Source organism: Martes martes (assembly GCF_963455335.1).
Source record: "Martes martes genome assembly, chromosome: 13".
Taxonomy (NCBI): Eukaryota; Metazoa; Chordata; class Mammalia; order Carnivora; family Mustelidae; genus Martes; species Martes martes.
In genome coordinates this window covers 2578417-2597576 of record NC_137901.1, presented here as the reverse complement: position 1 = coordinate 2597576, position 19160 = coordinate 2578417, and the positions used below count along the sequence as shown (strand labels likewise).

The following is a 19160-nucleotide window of genomic DNA, read 5'->3' as shown; positions in this document are numbered from 1 at the left end:
GGTCGGGGGAGAACAGAGCCCTATTCGGTTCCCATGAGCTCGCAGCCCCCAGGGAGCAGAGTGCAGAGCCGTCAGGCCGGGGGGGGGGGGTGTTGCGGCGAGGGGGGGATGCGTAGGGCTGGTGTCAGGGTTGCCAGAGGGAGGACTTTGAGATCGTCAGCCTGCAGGTGGTGTTGAGAGCAGGGAGGCCGGAGGAGGACGCGGGGCGCGGCAGGTGGGCTCGCACGCACACACGTCTTTACGTCCGAGGACCACAGGTGGAGCTGTGTCCAGAAGGGACGGTCTCACCTCTCCCCTGCAAGAAAACAAAGTTTCTCGCCCCGTAGTTGGGGAAACATGAATTTTATGGTACCGAACACACAGAGCAGCTGCACGTCTGTGTCTGCGGAGACGCACGCTCCTGTGGGGCGGATGTCTCCTAGCCTGTGTTCTCACCGCCAATCAGCCGCACGTGCTGACTGCATTTTAATTCTGAGCGTGTGACACAGAGGAGACACCTTCATGAACGTTTTCCTCCCGTGTCACACCAGGGTATCGAGTACACGGTCTTACAATCGGAACGTGGACAGGAGTGGATTCACGTATTCATGCCCACACTGTGGAAAGACGTTTCAAAAGCCCAGTCAGTTAACTCGGCACGTTAGGATACACACAGGTATGAAGCACGCTCGCTCGGGGGCCGTGTACGATATGGCTCAGAGGAGAGAACATGTGCCTCTGAGCTGGCGAGACCTGGGAGGCCATACTCTGTCCTTTGCTTGGTGACGCTGGAGTGGGCAGTCGCATGCGGGAGTCTGAGCCTGGGTGGCGCTCTGTCTGGACAGGTGGGTTTGGGGTCTTGGGTTTGGGGGAGATCTATGTCTCTTTTAATCCGTCAGGTGTTCACACATGTGGAAATATATTTTGATGGTGTCTCTCCCTCTCCAGGTGAAAGGCCGTTTAAATGTAGCGAATGTGGGAAGGCTTTTAACCAGAAGGGGGCCCTGCAGACGCACATGATCAAGCATACAGGTGAAAAACCCCACGCCTGTGCCTTCTGTCCTGCTGCCTTTTCTCAGAAAGGGAATCTCCAGTCCCACGTGCAGAGAGTCCACTCTGAGGTAAACATCGCTCTCGGGTCTGTGGTGCTCCCGGGTGCGGTAGACGGCTCCGGGGTACATGCGGGAGCCCGAGGTTTTGAAATGCAGATTGACGGTTTGTGTCAAACAAGAAGCAGACACGTATCTCTCTCTAGACACCTTTTTGGTTTACCAGGGGGAGAACTACATGTTATCTCTTCATGGTCTTACGGATGCTGTTACGGCTTTGACAAATAAAGGTTTAGAAACGATCACGCTGCCCTTGTCATTTACCAGCCATCGGTCTGGTAACACCTCATCCCTTTAGCAGACTTGGAACACAGACACTATCAGGTCTGAGAAACTGAGACCAGAAATGAATTGAGGGAAAAAAAGTGTTTTTCCTCTTCCTGTTACTACTGCTAAACTCACCGATGGCCTCATATACGTCTTTTATCAGCCAGAGCGCCGCTCCGCGTACTTCCCTCGGCGCGAGCTACCGTGGTGAGACCGATGTTTGCCGTTCCTTGTTGTCTGCAGAACGTACTGATTTTTAGAACGTCTGCAAGTATTTCTCTTAGGCAGGTTAACTTTTGTTCTTTCCTGGTTTGGTGTTTTATTTATATTCTAATTGCAGGTTATACATTAACGTTGAAGCGACACAGACACTTTTATCACAGATCGTTTCATTTTATGTAACTGTTTTGCAGAATGAAGACTCATATTCTTAAAAGTAAATGCGTATCTTTTTATTTTTCCCTTAATGCCCTCAGTATCACTGAAATAAAAGAAACCCTGCACCCTTCACGCAGTTTGTAAACGTATTCAGCCTTCCGTACGCAGTGGGTTACTTTTCGTTTTATATTCTAAGAGCCAGACCCATGGGGAGACAGTGACAGTGTGGAGCACGGCTTCCTCTTGAGCTCAGGAGAGTAGACGTGGCCTCTGCCCGTTACTCTGGGGGAGCTGCCTCTGTGCGCAGACGATGGCTTCGGGATGGCCGTTTACTTGGGCGGCACCCAGAGAGACCTCCCTGGGCCCCCCGAGCCGCCCTGTGAGATGCCCGCCCGTGCTCCTGAGGCCAGGACACCCCTCCAGGAGGGGAGTGCTCGCCTGGCTCCCGGCCTGAGAGCCCCTGGGACCTGTAGTGGGTCAGACGGCCATGTTCCAGCAGTGACCTCTAAGGACTGGTTTGTAAATGTTGTCCAGTCCTGTGATGAACCTCAAGCCTTAAATTTGGTTCCTGACAAGGTGCTGGGAAAGGAACAGAACATCCCTGTTTGGAGAAGTCCGGTGTGTCATCGAGCCGGCCCGCGTCATTATAAGAACAACTAGCGCTGGCCGGAATCACCGCGGAGTCGTTCAGACGTTTTCTGTGTGCCTGGAGGCACCGCTTCATTTCCGTCCTCTCTAGGGTCCCTATTGGCTTCACCGTGGTTGTACAGCGCAGTTGCTGGTGCGGAGCACTGGAACCGCTGTGAGCGCTCACACGGCGGGCGGCCTGGCGCGGCTCGTAGCGCAGAGACTTAGACGGCTGCTCACCCCGGGTCACGCGGGCGCACCGCTGAGGAACTGGGAACCTGAGTTAGGCATCTTATCGTCACCAAATTACGACAGCTGGAAGCTGTGTCTTCTTACTTCCGAACCCGCTCTAATTTACAGAAAAGACTGAAATTTCCATTGATTTCACACTGGCAAGGCGCGTGAGGACTTGGGTCATGATTTTGGAGGCGTCCGGTTTGAAAGAAGAAGTAATGTTACATGGTTACATTGTTTCTGCTGCTTATAATGGACAGTAACTGAGGATTGGCTCTAATTTAAATATTTTTATCTAAAGGTTAATTGTAAAACATGGTTTTTTTCTCTTTTGTTCTTTAAGGTCAAGAATGGCCCCACGTATAACTGTACAGAGTGCAGTTGTGTGTTTAAAAGCCTCGGGAGCTTGAACACCCACATCAGCAAGATGCACATGGGCGGAGCGCAGAACCCCGCGGGCCCTGCGGAGACGGCTCACGTGCTAACGGTGCGTCCGGCGAGCGCCGCACGGGGCACCTGCAGCCACATCGGTCATCTTGGTCGTGACCTTACAGGGGGAAGATTCCTTAGAATATGTAGTACCACAGAGGTGCTGCGAGCATTCTCTTTAGGGTGAAAGGAAGAAGTAAGGGAGTTTCTTACTTTTTCAATGAGTGAAGGAGAATTGATCTTTTTAAACTGCAGAGTCGTATCAGCTGGTCCTGATGCTGGTCCTGATGCATGGGCTGTCATCGAGCCAGTGAAAATCACCCAAAACGCAGTGATTAATTTAGGAGACTATGATTCCTGCGGTGCTGTTGTTGATTCCTGTTGGATCATCGTCATCCCTATGGGATGACTTAAGAATCAGTTATCCTTTTAAAATAATATTTCTTAAAAAAATAATATTTTTCCATGTCTGAGGGAACAGTAGGAATGTTTTCCTGAGGCTGTGCCCTTTTGGGAAACTACACTGTGTAAAATTATGCGACACACACCGCCACGCTTGCGTTTGGGCTCTGGTGGGAGTCTCAAGCGCGGCCTCGTCTGTTCGCGCTCGGCCCCTCGCAGCTGGTGGGGAGGCCCGCGTCCTGGCGCGGAGAGTGGACCGCGCGTTAGCCCGCGCCTGTGAGCTGGCTGGCGGGTGGCTGGTGTCGTCGGCACTTGCTCCCGCCGCCGCGGAAGCTCGTGTTTAGTCTCAAGCATCACGTTCACGTTTACGGCTCGTGTTCTCCCTTCTCTTGACAGTGGCAGCTTCAGGTGGCTCCTCACCTTACTCCGGAGCAGGAGTCCCCGTGCCGTAGATCCGCCCCCGGGGGGTGGGTCCTGTGTCTACCTGCACGCGTCACACCGTGCCAGCTCTGACTTCCACCATCTTTCCGTGTGGCGCTTCAGACCCGGAGTGTCTGGGTGGTCAGAGCGCGTCTCTCCTTGGATGCTCTTGGCTGTGGCTTTCCCGAGCATTTATGCTTCCAGGGTCTCTTTTTTCCAAGTTTCCTGAATTATGTTGGCCACAGTGGTTTCTCTCTTATTTTGTGACCCTTTTGTTTCTGTGTTTTACGGGACAGGTGGGAAGGTGAGGCCTGTGAGCTCACACCCCCACGTTGAGCGGATCATCTCTCTTATCACTCAGGAAAGCTTTGAGACGTGTAGTGGGACAGTTCATTCAATACGTTCCTTTAAGAACCCATATTGTGGGGCGCCTGGGGGGCTCAGTGGGTTAAGCCTCTGCCTTCGGCTCAGGTCATGGTCTCAGGGTCTGGGATCGAGCCCCACATCGGGCTCTCTGCTCAGCGGGGAGCCTGCTTCCCCCTCTCTGCCTGCCTCTCTGCCTACTTGTGATCTCTGTCAAATAAATAAAATCTTGTTAAGAACCCATATTGTGCTTTGTGTAAAAATCAGTGTGGCGTTTTATTTAAAATCTGTGTTTGGGATATTGTTGGGTTTTAATGCTCCTGAGGAAGATGAGCCTACTCCTTTCTTTCTGTTTTTGTTCTTTTAAATTGAAGTACAAATTAACGTACTTCTTACATTTTCAATGACCGTGTCGCTGCGTTTCAGGCCACGCTGTTTCAGACGTTACCTCTCCAGCAGACGGAAGTCCACGTGACGTCTGCGTCGAGCCAGCAGAACTCCCAGGCCGTGACCGACGTCATCCAGCAGCTGCTGGAGCTCTCAGAGCCGGGGCCCGCGGAGTCCAGCCAGCCCCCGCAGCCCGGCCAGCAGCTCAGCATCACCGTAGGCATCAACCAGGACATCCTGCAGGTGAGGCGCACCTTCCCGCTCTCGGTCCGTGCCCGAGCCTGGGTTTCGTTCCTGGAAAACGAATAGGCGGGGCTTGTCCAAGGAAGGGAATCATCCGTAAATACATGTCCCAGTCGAAAACGTTCTTTTCGAACAAAATATGCTCCTGGGCAGTGCAGAATTCTGAACAGTTAATCTATAAATTTAAAAAACAGTTTAAAACTTAATTTTCTCTCCAAGTGATTTAGTTGAAAAGAACAGGCCTTTCAGAACTCCCTTGTATCTCCTGTGTCCGCCTCTCTGAGCAGCGTGCGAACGGGCCGCATCCATGTGGGAGAGGAGGGGAAGGAGACGGGGCAGAGCGTGCTTTTCTGAGTTTGCTCTGCTGGCCCAGCTTTAGCCTCAGCTCTTTCGTTTGCAAGCAGAGCTGGTGTGCCTTCTCCTCCCTATTTAGTGACCAATTGTAAAAACTAACTGTCGCCTCCCTGTGCCTTTGGGGTAACAGGTTGGTGTAAGGAGTCTCGGGGTGCCTGAGAGCCGAGGACGTAAGGGTAGTTGAAGCCACTGTAATTTAACACGGTGATTCCAGATCAGTTTAGAGAGGTCTAAGGTCAGATTTCTAAATGTCAAATTAATTAATTCCAATGCCTTTTAGTTACCATACTGTATTTTGGGTGGAAGTGAGCTGTCAGTTTCCAGAAGGGACGTTTTGGCTTCAGAGAGTCGAAAGTCTAGCTTGTAAATGGTGGTTGGCCCGGCAGAGTTGTACAGCTCGTAGGGCGGAGTCAGAACCCCGGGCAGAGCCGTGTTGCGTCTTTGTAATTGATTTTGGCAGGCCGCACTGGGCCTCCCACCTGCTAACCTGTTAGTTCTGTTCTGTCTTAGCAAGCCTTAGAAAACAGTGGGCTGTCTTCAATTCCAGCTGCCGCGCACGCTCACGACCCCAGCCACGCCAGGACGCCCTCCACGCAGGTGCCAAGTCTGGACGCTCCTCACCCTCCGAGCGAGCAGACCCACCCCACAGATGCAGAGCAGGAAAAAGAACAAGAAAGCCCAGAGAAGTTGGATAAGAAAGAAAAGAAAATCATAAAGAAGAAATCACCGTTTCTACCTGGTAATGTGAATGTGCTTTAAGGGTTAGACATTAGGTGGGGGGTGTGTTGCTTATTTTTTCTTTCGAAGGTGATACGTTTGTTGACTGTTCTGATAGTATCGACATACTTGTTAGATATTTGAAAACCTCGGCAGTTGTAAACTTTGGGCTGCCTTTTTCCCCTGTGAGCGGCATCTCTTCCTGACAGTTCCCCAGGCTTATTACTGGGTCATCTTGGCCGCTCCTTCCCGCGGCTGCCTTCTGGCCACTTTTGTCCCCTGCTTCGCCACCGCACTGCCATCTCCTGACTTGTAAGCACGGCTCCTGGGCCGGACCCTCGGCCGTTTCCCCTCAACGCTCCCCTCTGGCTCTGTGGTGCCTGTGAGCTCTCGGTACCCTAGCCCGGGTACACGGCCAGGCCTGCCCTGGACTTCGGGGTGCAAGCTGACGTCACAGTGTGGCCGGGCTCCCGCGCTGTCCGGACAGGCGCACGCCTCCAGGGCCATCCTTCCCACAGGCTTTCTGTGCCGGGAGTGTCTTCCTCTCCTTCCTCCGGCTGTCTCGGAGAGCTCTGGTGGCCACTGAGGGCAACACTTAGAGGACACTCGGGCCTGCCCTTTCTCCTCTCAGCGCGCGCAGCACTCGCAGTGTTTCTGACCCTGCAGTCCCCTGCCTGGACCGCTGTCTGCCTGGATACATTCTCTTCGTCTCTGGCTCCCCCGTGGGCTGACGTGTGCGGCTCTCACACGAGGCCGGGCCTCACTACATCTTCCCTGAATGCGATCGGTTTCTTCTTTTGGGCAACAGTGTCCTCTGGAAGTGTTTTCTCAGCGACTCTGACCGTTCTGCTTCTCCCAGGTCTTGGGGAGCGAGTGCCGTCTCGCTGCGAGGCCTGGAATGACCAACGCTGTCATCGCCGCGGACACTCCTGAGCGTGTCTCCTCTCAGTGTTGACGTGGTTGTGAGACCCTTGTTTCCACCCATAGGCCATGCCGGTTCTGCTCCCCTTTCCCTCGATCTGCCCCTCGTCCCAGGGCAAGCACGGGGTGATGGGATTGAAGCGGTTTACCCTCTGGTTGTTCCTGGTGTCCAGGGAGGAAGGAGGAGGACGGGCGCCCCTCCCACATGTGTCTGTTCACTCTCTGAAGCCTTCTGGCCGAGAACGTACCTCGCGATGGTTTTGAATACCTGCTTCACGTGCGCCCGGGAAGTGGGTGGGAGTTCCCAGCCGGGGGAGCGCTGGCCGCGTCCCTAGTCACTGGGCTGGAACCCTCGAAGGTGCTCCAAAGGGGCTGTCGGCGGCTCAGGCTTCTCCAGGCGGGAGGGAGGCCGGCCCTGACTTCCGTGGAATCCCTAGCAGCAGTGGCTCCCGCATGGAGGACGGCGCGCTCCGTCCTGAGCGTTAGGTGTGGGGTTCAGAGTGGGGTTACCGTCCACGGATGCGGGGTTTGCCTGGGGCGCGCTCTGCCTGCAGAGTGTGTAGAGGTCACGGCCATTCGTTTCGGAGCCGCCTGAGTCCGTGAAACACACGCACGCGCCACTGAGCTCGTTTATGCAGCTCTGCCGGATTCCAGATCCGGTGCGGTCTCCAGGATGAGTTCGGAGCCAGCATTTTCTCTCCGGGATCCCTCATGTGAGAGTTCCTGGGGCCGCATTTCTATAGAAAGAGGTTTCTTCTGATGAAAACTTCTCAGGGAGTTGGACACATTTATGTAGGGACCGTTTCTAGAACTCACGGTGCAAGGGGGGCTGAGGGCTGTCGGGTACCCCGAGGAGACCGTGAGCACAGCCTCTTCGGAGCGGCTTCTGATTCCCCTTGATTGCGTGTCCCCACTTGTGCACCCCGTGCCGCTGGCGCCGTCACTACTTGGGTGACGTAGTTCAGTGAAAGGGAGGTTTTTTAGTAGAATTTGGTTTCTTATTTCAAGAGGTATTTTCTGTATGCATTCAAAATTTAACAAATGCTTTTATATTTTCCATATAACTTAGGACATATAGATCATCTTTAAAACTAAACAAAGTTCAAAATTTATTATGGTAAAATATCGGCTCTTTGAAATCACAGAGGAAGGTGTTTCGGAAAGCTGGTGACTCCTCCTTTAAGGATGACGATGGTATAGCTGTTCTGTGTGGAAATCTTTCTTCAGACCACAGAGATTTTACCTTCTTAGACCAGACTGTGATCGGGAAAACGTAGCCCAAACATGGCTCCCGTCCTGCCGTGAGGGGCCGGCATCCTCGCGGCCTGCTGCGGCGCGTGGGCCTTCCGGTCGGTGGCCTTGGAAGCGGTGCTCACTGCTCCTGAGTGTTGGCTCCAGGTCCCTGTACCTGCCCTGCTCCTGCTTCCTGACTTCGCTGTGGGTGACCTGGACGTTTCTGGGGCTCTGGTCAGTCATGACCTTAATCACTGCCAGAGAATTAAGTATAAAGTCATTCTTGGTAAAACCTTAGCAAACATTGTACTTTTTCTAAAACTAACACGCATGAACATGCTGGGATTTTTAGGTCTACTTTGGATAATTCAGGAGACTGATACTTTCTTTTCAGTCCTGCTTTCTTCCTCTTTGGAGGATCTGTGTTATGAATAAAGAGTTTCTGTATTCATAGTTCAGCTGAATTACTTGTTATTTTGTATTATGCTTTTGTATAATACAGTATAGAAAACTTTAAAAAGATTCATTCATTTGAGTGTAGTTGGATTAAGTTTGAAAATTCCATTATTTATCTCATTTGTGTATAATTCTTTGATAGTAAAATATTCAGAGCTTATGAGATTCTCTTTAGGTTTTGTTTTGAATTATTTGTCATTTATAATTAAATATACATATTATTTTTACTTAAGACCTTTAATTTTTTTTAATGGTAATGTGGCTTGGAGCTGAGTCCCCATTCGTACCAAATACAACGCAGTGCGGGTATCAAGTGCTAGGAAGACAGCCAGCTCTGAGGTGCTGGTGGTCCGCACCCGGGCAAGGTGCAGCAGAGACAGCAGTGACCGGACACAGAGGCCTATTGTTAGTTGAAGATGAGCCCTGAGTTTCGAGGTAGGAGAGATCCATGGTTCACAGTGAGAAAGTAAGAGCTCTGCTGAGTTGGAAGGGGGAGAGCCTGGTACTCCTGGAAATGGAGAGAAGCACACGAGTGTTCAGTGAGAGACGCGCGGCGGAGAGTGTTCCGCTCCAAGGACTGTTGTGACAGTTTCATTTTGTGTGTTTTTCTGTATTAACAATTGTTTTACACACTCCTAGTATTAAATACGGTTGATATATATCTAACATTTTCTGCAAATGGAACGATAAGGGTGCATTTGGTTGTAGTCACACACATACAGAACTCCACTGCGCAGGGCCTGAGAGCACAACCGAGGGGCTCCTGTCACCTGTCTGAGCCTTTAGGAGGGTCCTGGAGAGTCATGTACTGTCTCCACAGAGATCCTGTCTTTTCTTGACTGATGGGCCGAACTTCTGTATACAGTCTGGATCTTCTTTGTTAATTTATGTGTTTCAAATACCTTTTCCAGAAGTAGCTTCTCTTTTCACTCTCGTTAAAGATGTCTTTTGAAGGTTAGACGAATAGAGATTTTTACTTCAATGCAGTTGTCTTGATGGTATAACTGTTTTGTGTGAAAATCTTTCTAAAGGTCAGGAGGATTTTATCTTCTTAGACTAGAGCATGATCTTTGTAACTTAGCCTTTTCTTGGTGATTCGGAATCATAATTTCATGATTGTGCAGTGCTCTGGCTGCCCTTCTGTCCTCCTCCTTCAGTCCCTCTCCTTATAGTTCGTGTGTTCTGTGTTTCGTGGAAGAAATTTTTCCTTTACCCACATTGAATTCTCCCCTATTTGTTTTTTTTAAGTAAGTGATGGAACTTGAACTCACGGCCCTGAGATCAAGAGTCAGATGCTTAAGCGACTGAGCCCCCCTGGTGCTCCTGAATTCTCTCTGAATTCTCTTTTACCTTATCTTTTTGTCTCTGTAAACTCCTTGTATGTTGCAGGTTTTGTTTGCTGTAGGTATATAGGAAGATAATTGGCTTCATAGATTGATCATGAATCCAGCAACCAATGAATTTCTGTTGTTAATTGTAGCCGTCTGTCTGGAGATTACATTGGCTTTTCCACGTACGTACTAGATTGTGTATGAATAATGACATTTTTCTCTTCTTGGCACATTGGTGTGGACCTCGCCTGTACTGTGGAGAGTGGTCCGCTGCCGTCCCGACTCTGGGGACGGTTCTAAAGTTTCACAGTGGAAACACGTTGCTCTTGGCTTTTCACAGAAGCTCTCGGATTTGGGAGGCTGCCTTCCGTTGCTGGTTTACTTAGGCTTTTGGTTTTCTTCCTCTTGTTGAATATTATCAAATGCCTTTTCTTTCTCTTTTGCTACGATCATTTGTTTTTGTCTTTTAACCTCTGAGGGGATAAATCACGGTGATTGAAGGATTAGTGGCGAGCACACCGCGTCTTCCGTCCGGGTCTCCACGCTGCTCTGCTTTTCTCTCTTCCCCTTCCCTCTCCTCTCTTTTTCCCTTTATTTCTTCTTTATGACACATTTTTTTAATTTGCTTGGCCGATATTCTTTTTTCAATTTCACTTAATAAAATACACCTTTTTATTGAAAAATGAATAATACCAGTACTTACTTTTAAATCAGTTAAATTATAAAACCGTTCTCTTTTATACAATGTGCACAGGTGTTAAAACGTGAAATGCTATCTAGAAAACATTACTTTTGGTTACTGTACTCCCCTCACATTTGTATAGCATTGTTCTGTGTAATGATTTGAATTGGCGTGTAAGCGACTTCTCTTGCTGTCACTATATTTAGGGAGAAACACACCTGTTTTACAGAAAAGTCATCCTGCATATCCTGCAGGAAGCTCAAAGCAGTGTTAAAAAGCTGGGTGTGAATGGCACAGAAAAATTCCTTGTTTATCAGTCATTAACTGAGCTCCTTGGGCACGGAGAGAGCAGCCGGGACGGCTTAGCTCTCTGGAGGGACACCTTTGAGTCATTTTTAAGAACTTCAGCGTCAGGCTTCTGGAGTGCTCTCCAGCTACCTGGGAGGTGTTCTTGTTGAAGACCCAACACGTTGGGCTCCCTTCCAGGCTGGCTGCACCCGCGGGTGAAGCCCGCACGGCGTGCGTCTGTCCGGTCAGAGGCGCGTTCTGCAGGTGCTGGGAGCCACGCGGACCCACATCAGCGGACCCCACCGGTCCATCTTCGCCTCGCGGGAGCTGTACCGGCTTCCACAGGGTGAGAGAGCGTGTCCTCTGCGCAGCAGGGTCTGGATACTGGACCGTTCCTTGGTAACGTGTTCTGCGCCTTGCTTGCTCCGACGGGGCTTCTTCCACCGCTGCGGGAAGGCGGAGTGACTCCTCCCCGAAGCCGCAGACGGGCCGTGTCTTCCCAGAGCAGCGCTTCCGGAATCGCATGAAGCAGAGGCGTGAGCGCACGTGGTGTAAACAAGGAGTCCTGTGTCTGTCTTTGCCCGTAATCTGTGGATGGGTAAAAGGCATGATCTCCTGGAAGTCCTCCGCGTTGGTCTTGGAGCGAGTGCTCGGAAGTGTTTGCGGCCCAAAGAACGTCTTCCTCCAGGCAAGTGATCACGGGATGGAGGAAGGTGGGAGCTCCCCTCTGCGTCCCTTCGGAGGGACAGCGAGAACCGACACGAGTGTCCGCGAGCAGCCCGGGTAGCCTTCGGAACCGGCGCGTTGTTCTCACCCTGCTGTGGGAAGCTCTGCGGGCCCCACCGGCCCATCCGGGAGCCCGCCTCCCGCCTGCCGGAGACGCGCGCCTTCTTCCTCTCGCGCCATCGCGGGTTTTCCGAGGAATTTGAAGCTTCTCCGTGAGCCGCAGTTAGGCGATGGCGCCCCGAAGGCTGGCTGGCTTTCTGCTGGGTGAGCCCCGGCAGCAGCGGCGTTCCGGCTCTCTCCCAAGCACGGGAGCGGTTGTAGCTGCTTCGTGGGGACCGGTCCCCGCGCTCGGGTGCTCAGCGCTCTGATGAATCCCGTATTCCATTCAGAATATCCTCAGGGAGAAGGTTCCTCTGTTTGTCGGGAGGTTCGACGAGTCTAGGAAGCAGGTAAGCGGTTCTGCTTGTACGTTTGCACCGGAGGCCCCCGACGCCGGTGACGCAGCTCAGCTGTCGGCACGCGAGGGTGTGCCGGGCTCCACAGTGAAGCCTCCGTATCTAGCCACGGTTTCGAAGAACTCGGTCTTGGCCGAGCGGCCCTAACCCGCCCCTACCGAGCGCCCGTCCTGAGCGCAGAGCGCGGGCTGGGGAAGCGCCGATGCCGGGAGAGGTCTGGCCGCCGGAGGAGAGGTTTATGCCGCCCGACTTCCGCCCCTGTCCCCGCTTTCGGCTCAGCCGCAGACCGCGCGGGCGCTGGGGAGGCCGACCGTGCCCGGCACTGGCGCCGGCTGTCGCCCCCAGACGTGGCTTCATCTCCAGCCTCGTCTCCAGGCTCCGTGTTCTGCGTCGCAGTCGGCGCTGTGGCCTCTGTGTCAGCGTCTGCCACCCTGAGCGCCGTGGGCAGCTTCAGCATGTGAAGAGACCCTAGGAAACTCGGTTGGGTTGGAGGAGATGCCGTCGGTGTCATGAGTCGGAGCCTCGGCCTGGTACCAGCCCCCTCTCCCCACGCCTCATGGAGTCCAGCCTGTCCCGGCCACCCCCTCCCGGGTCCGGCCAAAAGTCTAGCCGGGGGGTCAGTGGCAGCCCCCGATCGGTGCTGAGAGGCCAGGCGACTGTCCAGTCGGTGCTGAGAGGCCCGGCGACTGTGGGAGCGACTGTCCACGAGGCTCATTTTGTCCACAGTCTTCTTGTTTGTGAGCCATGTCAAGGACGTGGCCGCACGGCTCTTCCTGGGCCCGTCTGCTGGCCAGTGGCCCACGAAGTCTGTCGCTGGCCACGCGAGGGACCTTCGCCCGCCCACCCGAGGGCGCTGACATGTCACTGCTGAGCGCGCCCTGACGCGTTTGTAAGACACGGCGGCTCAACGCCACCAGTGCGCGGGGTCCCACGGCGAGCCGGTTCGAGCATTCCGCGGCCTCCCCTGCGTGTGCGTCGGGACCCAGCCGCTGAGGACTCGGCCACGTCGTGGAGTACTCGGTGACTAGGAGTGAGGAGTGAGGGAGATGTGGTTGCTTCACTGCACTCACAGGCGGGCTCGGGAGCTCCGGCGTCTGCACCTGCCCCCAGGATGCGCGCGTCCCCCCGGTGGCTGCCGCTGAACAGCAGTTCGGTCTGAGGACGGGCATCTAACTTGGTGTTTCGCTGCTTGAAAGCAGAGCGACGTTCTGGGCCTGTCGTCTGTCCCAGGGCGGGAGCTTCCGCACGCACCTGCGGCTCCTGGGGCAATCCAGTTGCTGGGGAGCAGCCGGGACCCTGTGTCTGGTGTCTGAGCCAGCACGTGACGCGGTCCCAGGAGAGCCCGTCCGTCCATCCCCACCGCTGACCTCGGAGTTCTCTGGGTGCGGGGGTGCCCTCTGGTCCCACGGACCCCTCAGCAGGCATCTTCCTGTCACTCAGTCCCGCCTCCCGCCTGTAAGGCGGGCTCCCTCTCCCCTCGTCCACCTCGTTTTCCACCACGGCCACCGCGGACGCCAAAGACGGAACCGGCTGCGTTCCCAGGAGCTGCGCTTGCGCGGAGTTCACTGAAGACTGAGGAGGACGCGCCCCGGGTCCTCCTCGAACTTCATTATTTCTATCACTCACGTGCTTGGCAACAAAGGGAAAAAAATCTGTGCGTATTTGAAGAGTTGTGGTCAGTATCTTCGTTCTCCTCTGGTGGCACAAGCTCTCATGGCACGAAGGTTCTCCGGCGTCTCACCCCATCTGTCTCCAGCCCCGGCTCGTGCCAGTCCCCACCTGCCGTCTCACACTCTGGCCACCGTGAACTTGAAGTTCCCGGAACGTCATACCTGGCTTTTGCTTCTTTGCCTGGTAAAAGTACTTCCATCCAGGTCCTGCTGTCTTTCCAGTGCAGACTGTTTTTGGGTTAAGATTTATTTATTTATGTACTTTTTATGTAATCTTTTGACCTGCCGTGGCGCTCAGACCCAGCCCTAAGAGGAGGAGGCGCACGCTCTTCCCACCCAGCTAGGCAGGCGCCCCTCGAAGGCAGGCGTTCTCGCGTGTTCCTACCCCCTGGGACGCATCTGCATGGTCTCTGCCCTGTCCACGAGCGCAGGTCCTGGCCCCTGCACAGGTGGAGCTCTGTGTCCTCAGTCTCTGCAGGGGCAGGAGCAGGCCCGCAGTGGCACCTGGTGCGCAGTGCGTGCTCTCTTTGGAGTGGGGCCGGAGGGCAGGGTTTCTGAGAAAACAGTTCTCAGACTCTGGAACTGGAGACTTCCGTATGTGTCTTGACTTTTCCACTGACTGGCACCTGACCTTGGGCAAGTCAGCTGACCTTGACAATGTCAGCTTTGGGGGCACTTGGTGGGCTCAGGCAGTGAAACCTGTGACTCTTGACCTTGGGATTATGAGTTTGAGCCCCACTTTGGGTATAGAGAGGACTTAAAAAAAATACTTTAACAAAATAAAATGTCAGCTTTGTCGTCTTTAAAATGGAGCAATGACCGGATAAGTGGGAGAGAACCGAGTGGGAGAAGCCGTGTAGACCAGCTCCTGACGCGTGGTAACCCACTGCTTGAAGGAAGACAGACACCTTAAAATTACTGTTTTCAATGGATGAGACTGGCTCATGTCACATAATTCAAAAGATCTTAAACTGTACAGTGAGCGACCCCCTGTTTGTCCTCGTCCTCCACGTGCCCCTCTCCAGGGCCTGGGTGGCCACGGGGCCGTCTGTGTTTGTTAAACGAGCGAGGGCAATTATATTATGTATTACATTGGGTTTTAGCAGGGTGGGGGCATACTCTGTATGTATATCTTTTTTGCAGTTTACTTTTTTTTTCCACGTGACACCTTATTTTACTAAATGTCTATGGATTGTTCCCTTTCATGGATAAGTAATTATTTAGGTTGTTTGCAGGCTTTGCTAATACAAATGATAATAAACTGATATAAACCCTTCGACTCTACGAACTTCAGTATGCCACGCTGTCCGGTGCTCACGGGACAGTCACCAACAGGACGGCGATAAAACCGATCCAGCCCACGGGACTTATTCGGACTTCATTGTTTGTGTCACTCAAGTGCCTGATAACAAAGGAAAAGAAATCTGTGCGTATTTGAAAAATTGTGGTCGATATTGCTGATTTTCCTTCAGCGCAACTGTGTCTGTTTGTTTTCCGGACAACAGTAGGGCAGGGGGAGGGTACCTCTTTGCTCGTAGCCTTTTGAACGGGTTGTTACCCAGACCTGGAGGTCCTGTCTCCGCGTCGGTAGGTTCAGGGTGGCTTCTTACTGTGGTTTTAATTCCATTTCTCCTCTGAGGAGTCAAAGCTTGAGCGGCTTTTCACGTTAATAGTCCCCTGCGCTTTCTGCTAGCCGGCCGACTCCAGGCTTTGATTTGCTGTAACGTATTAGGGACGCCAGGGTTTTGAGAGCATACATTCTCTTCGTATTTGTCGTTTTGAGTTAAAAGGGAGAAATGTTTTATTTTTCCATAGCCAAATTTGTCATGGATTTTGGACTCGTGTAATAGAGTTTGATGCTGATGTCATGGGAAATAACCTCTTTTATCCAGCACTTTCCTACCTTCGTATTTTAAACTAAATCTTTGACTCAGTTTTATTTTTTGTTCCCAGGCAGACACCTGCTGTCCACACACCATGACACCATGCTGTTCTCTACACCCGTAGCCCTGTGCGCGTCTTGTCTGCGCTGTGTTCTGGGCACAGATCTGTCTGTATGCACGTGTTCTGGTACCTCTGTAGTGTGCCCTCGTAGCTAGCACGCCTCGTCGTCCCCAGTTACGCCGTTTTCAAAGTGTAGTTTTGACGATTTTCACATGCTTACTTTTTCATGCGTACTTTAGAATTGCCTTCCAAAGTTCCAGAACTCTAGTTTTTAAAAAAATTCCTATTGGTATTTGTATATGTGATTTAACCAGTGAAAATTGATGTCTATAACTTTTCATCTTTGTACCAAAGAATGGACTGTGTATTTCCATTTATTCAGTTCTTTTCTTTGTATTTTTTTCATATTTTAGTAGTAATTTAAAATTTTCTTTTGGATTTTGTTGGCTAGGAATGATGTTGATTTCCGAGTATTAAAATGTGGGCCTATTTCTTAGTTTCAGGTTTTTTAAGGCATATAATTGTATCATTTGTAAACAATGATTTTACCTTTTTCTTATAGTTTATACTGCATATTTCCATATTTTACCTAATTTCATTGGCGTGTATCACTAGAACACAATAAATTCATGGCAGGGAAAGTGGACTTTTTTGGGCTATAACAGAGTTCACTTTCCTGTTTTCCTACTAAGTCAGATGTACTGAGAAACGTTTATTTAGCTCCTCCTGTTTGTAGACAGTTTTTTAAAAGTTAAGTCCAGATGTTAAATTTTAGGGGCGCCTGGGTGGCTCCGTGGGTTAAGCCTCTGCCTTCGGCTCAGGTCATGATCTCAGGGTCCTGGGATCGAGCCCCGCATCGGGCTCTCTGCTCGGAGGGGAGCCTGCTTCCTCCTCTCTCTTTGCCTGCCTCTCTGCCTACTTGTGATCTCTCTTAAATAAATAAATAAAATCTTTAAAAAATTTTTAGCAATTGCCTTTTCATCTTGAAGATGATTTTAATATATGTTTTTCCTTTTAAATTCACTAATATGTTGGAAGAGGAAGGCAGTTGCCCAACACCAGAGAAAGTTGTCTTGCGGGAATGCAGATCTGGTTTTCCAGATCTTTCAATTTGTCAAAGGGTCGACTAGGATTTAATTTTTTTTTCCTAATAGTGTGTGGGCCAAACAAAGCATATGCGGGCCACATTTGGAGACATCTGCAGAGCTGCTAGTCTGTAATTTCTGTTCCAGTCCATTCCCAAAAATAATTAGAACCCAGTGGCATTTTTATGTTATGTCATTGTAGGTAATTAAAGACAAAGTTTTCATTTTTGTCCAGAGAAAACCTGATGGGGTGGGGATTTCCCAAGTTTGGCTGATACTGTAGTTCTCCCACCTTTTTATACCTTGCTTTTCTGATTTGTCATAAGACCATGAGATAATTATTGTACTTTTATGACTTATGATTTAATACCAATAGATAAAATTTATTAAGTTTCAGACTTCTGTAATATAAACAATATCACCATAAAATACTGTCTTTGTCTCCTTCTTAGAGCCACTTTCCTTATTTCTTACCCTTTTCCCTGTGATTTGTCCTGGTTTCCATTGTGTCACTATTTTTATGCTCTTTCTTATTCTTTTACCTAACCTATGTTAGGCTTGAAAAGAGCATTATATTCCAGAAAATACATTTTCTTTCCTTATAGATTCACTTAACATAAGGAGAATTCCTTGCATTTACTACTAACAAAGAGAACCAAACAAGAGATTTCCCCCCCTAATAAAGCTCTGTCTGTACAGACATAGTTAAAAAGACAGTTAATATTTTCTGATGAATTTCATTACCTTGGCCAAAATCTGTGTAATTTCAGGTGGCTTCTTTACCTCATTGTAGATGTCTGTTTAACTTCAGATGAGATGAGTAAATCTAATAAAAAATTATGAAAGATAAAAAGTGATCCTGCTGAATTTTGTTTTAAAAATTTTTATAATTTAGAAATCATTTATTATGTTTCCTTAAGTTCTGCTTGTGATTTTTCTTCTGCTAGGGATAGTTTTACTTTTTATTTGTATTTGTTTTTTTTTTTTTTTTGCTAGGAATAGTTTTAAACCTGATTGAAAGTTGAATAATAATACTTAAAGTTAGGGGCGCCTGGGTGGCTCAGTGGGTCAAGCATCTGCCTTCGGCTCAGGTCATGATCTCAGGGTCCTCGGATCGAGCCCCGCATCGGGCTCTCTGCTTGGCAGGGAGCCTGCTTCTCTTCCTCTCTCTCTGCCTGTCTCTCTGCCTACTTGTGATCTCTCTCTGTCAAATAAATAATAAATAAAATCTTAAAAAGAATAATACTTAAAGTTACAAGAGTCTTTTATATTTGATCATGAACTCATATGTGTCGTACATACTGTTTCTTTGTCATACCTAGTTGCAGGTACCTTTTTGCACCATGAAAATTCCCCATCTCCTATTTCTTTCTTTCTTTATTTGACAGACAGAGATGACATCTAGGCAGAGAGAGAGAGGGTGGGGGAGAAGCAGGCTCCCCGCTGAGCAGAGAGCCCGATGCGGGGCTCGATCCCAGGACTCTGGGATCATGACTGGAGCCAAAAGCAGAGGATTAACGCACCGAGCCACCCAGGCGCCCCACCATCTCCTAATTACTCGCATGTGTGTTGCATTTTGCTCAGGACACCGGATCTGTTGCGACAATGCTTACTCCGGCTTCTCCCTTCGCTCCGTGCTCTTGGGGCTGGTCGCGGAGTCCTCTGCTCGCGTCTGCTTTTCCTCCCGTCCCCGGCGGGCGGCGTTGGTGCCGCGGCTGGTTTCTGTTCCCGTGCGGTTAGCGCTCTGACCTCTCACAGGCTGTGATTAGTGTTCTCATGGAGCTGGTCAGATTTTCTGAAGATTAAATCACAGTCTTCAGTAATCCCAGTGATCGTGGAAGTTTCAAGCTTTGTCATAACTGATCATCCATCCTCTGCGGTGGCCAGAAGCCTGTCGCCCCTCATAGGGACGATGTGTCGTCCGACCCTAACCCTGCAGGGACATTCGGGTGCCTTCGTGTCTGGTATCAGCGCTGGGCTGTGTGTGATTTTCCCTTGGCTGCAGGTTCCATCCGCGAGGAGAATGGCGTTCGGTGGCACGTGTGTCCCTACTGTACCAAGGAGTTCCGGAAGCCGAGCGACCTGGTGCGCCACATCCGCATTCACACCCACGAGAAGCCCTTCAAGTGTCCCCAGTGTTTCCGGGCCTTCGCCGTGAAGAGCACCCTCACTGCTCACATCAAAACGCACACGGGCATCAAGGCGTTCAAGTGCCAGTACTGCATGAAGAGCTTCTCCACATCGGGGAGCCTCAAAGTGCACATCCGTCTGCACACAGGTGTGGGGCGGTCGGGGGTGCGGGCTCACGGGGTCTGTGGACCGTGGCGGTGGCTGCGAGGGCTCGTGGTCCCGCGTGCGGGTTTGCCCTTCCCTTCCGGAGGCCGGGCTCGCCGCGTGTCCCGCACGGGGAGCCAGGAGCAGCACCACGCGGGGAGGAGCGTGCGGGCCAGGAGAGGGCTG

General features: G+C 51.1%; 1 protein-coding gene across 1 annotated transcript in view; it reads left to right on the top strand.

Moving 5' to 3' along the window:
- ZNF236 (zinc finger protein 236) overlaps positions 1-19160 on the top strand; it is a 104861-nt gene that overhangs the window by 25837 nt on the left and 59864 nt on the right. Inside the window, exons 5-10 of the mRNA XM_080821676.1 lie at positions 531-655; positions 928-1100; positions 2938-3081; positions 4635-4838; positions 5703-5931; positions 18706-18978. Coding sequence (XP_080677802.1) covers positions 531-655; positions 928-1100; positions 2938-3081; positions 4635-4838; positions 5703-5931; positions 18706-18978 — 1148 coding nt within the window. The remainder of the gene's footprint in view (positions 1-530; positions 656-927; positions 1101-2937; positions 3082-4634; positions 4839-5702; positions 5932-18705; positions 18979-19160) is intronic.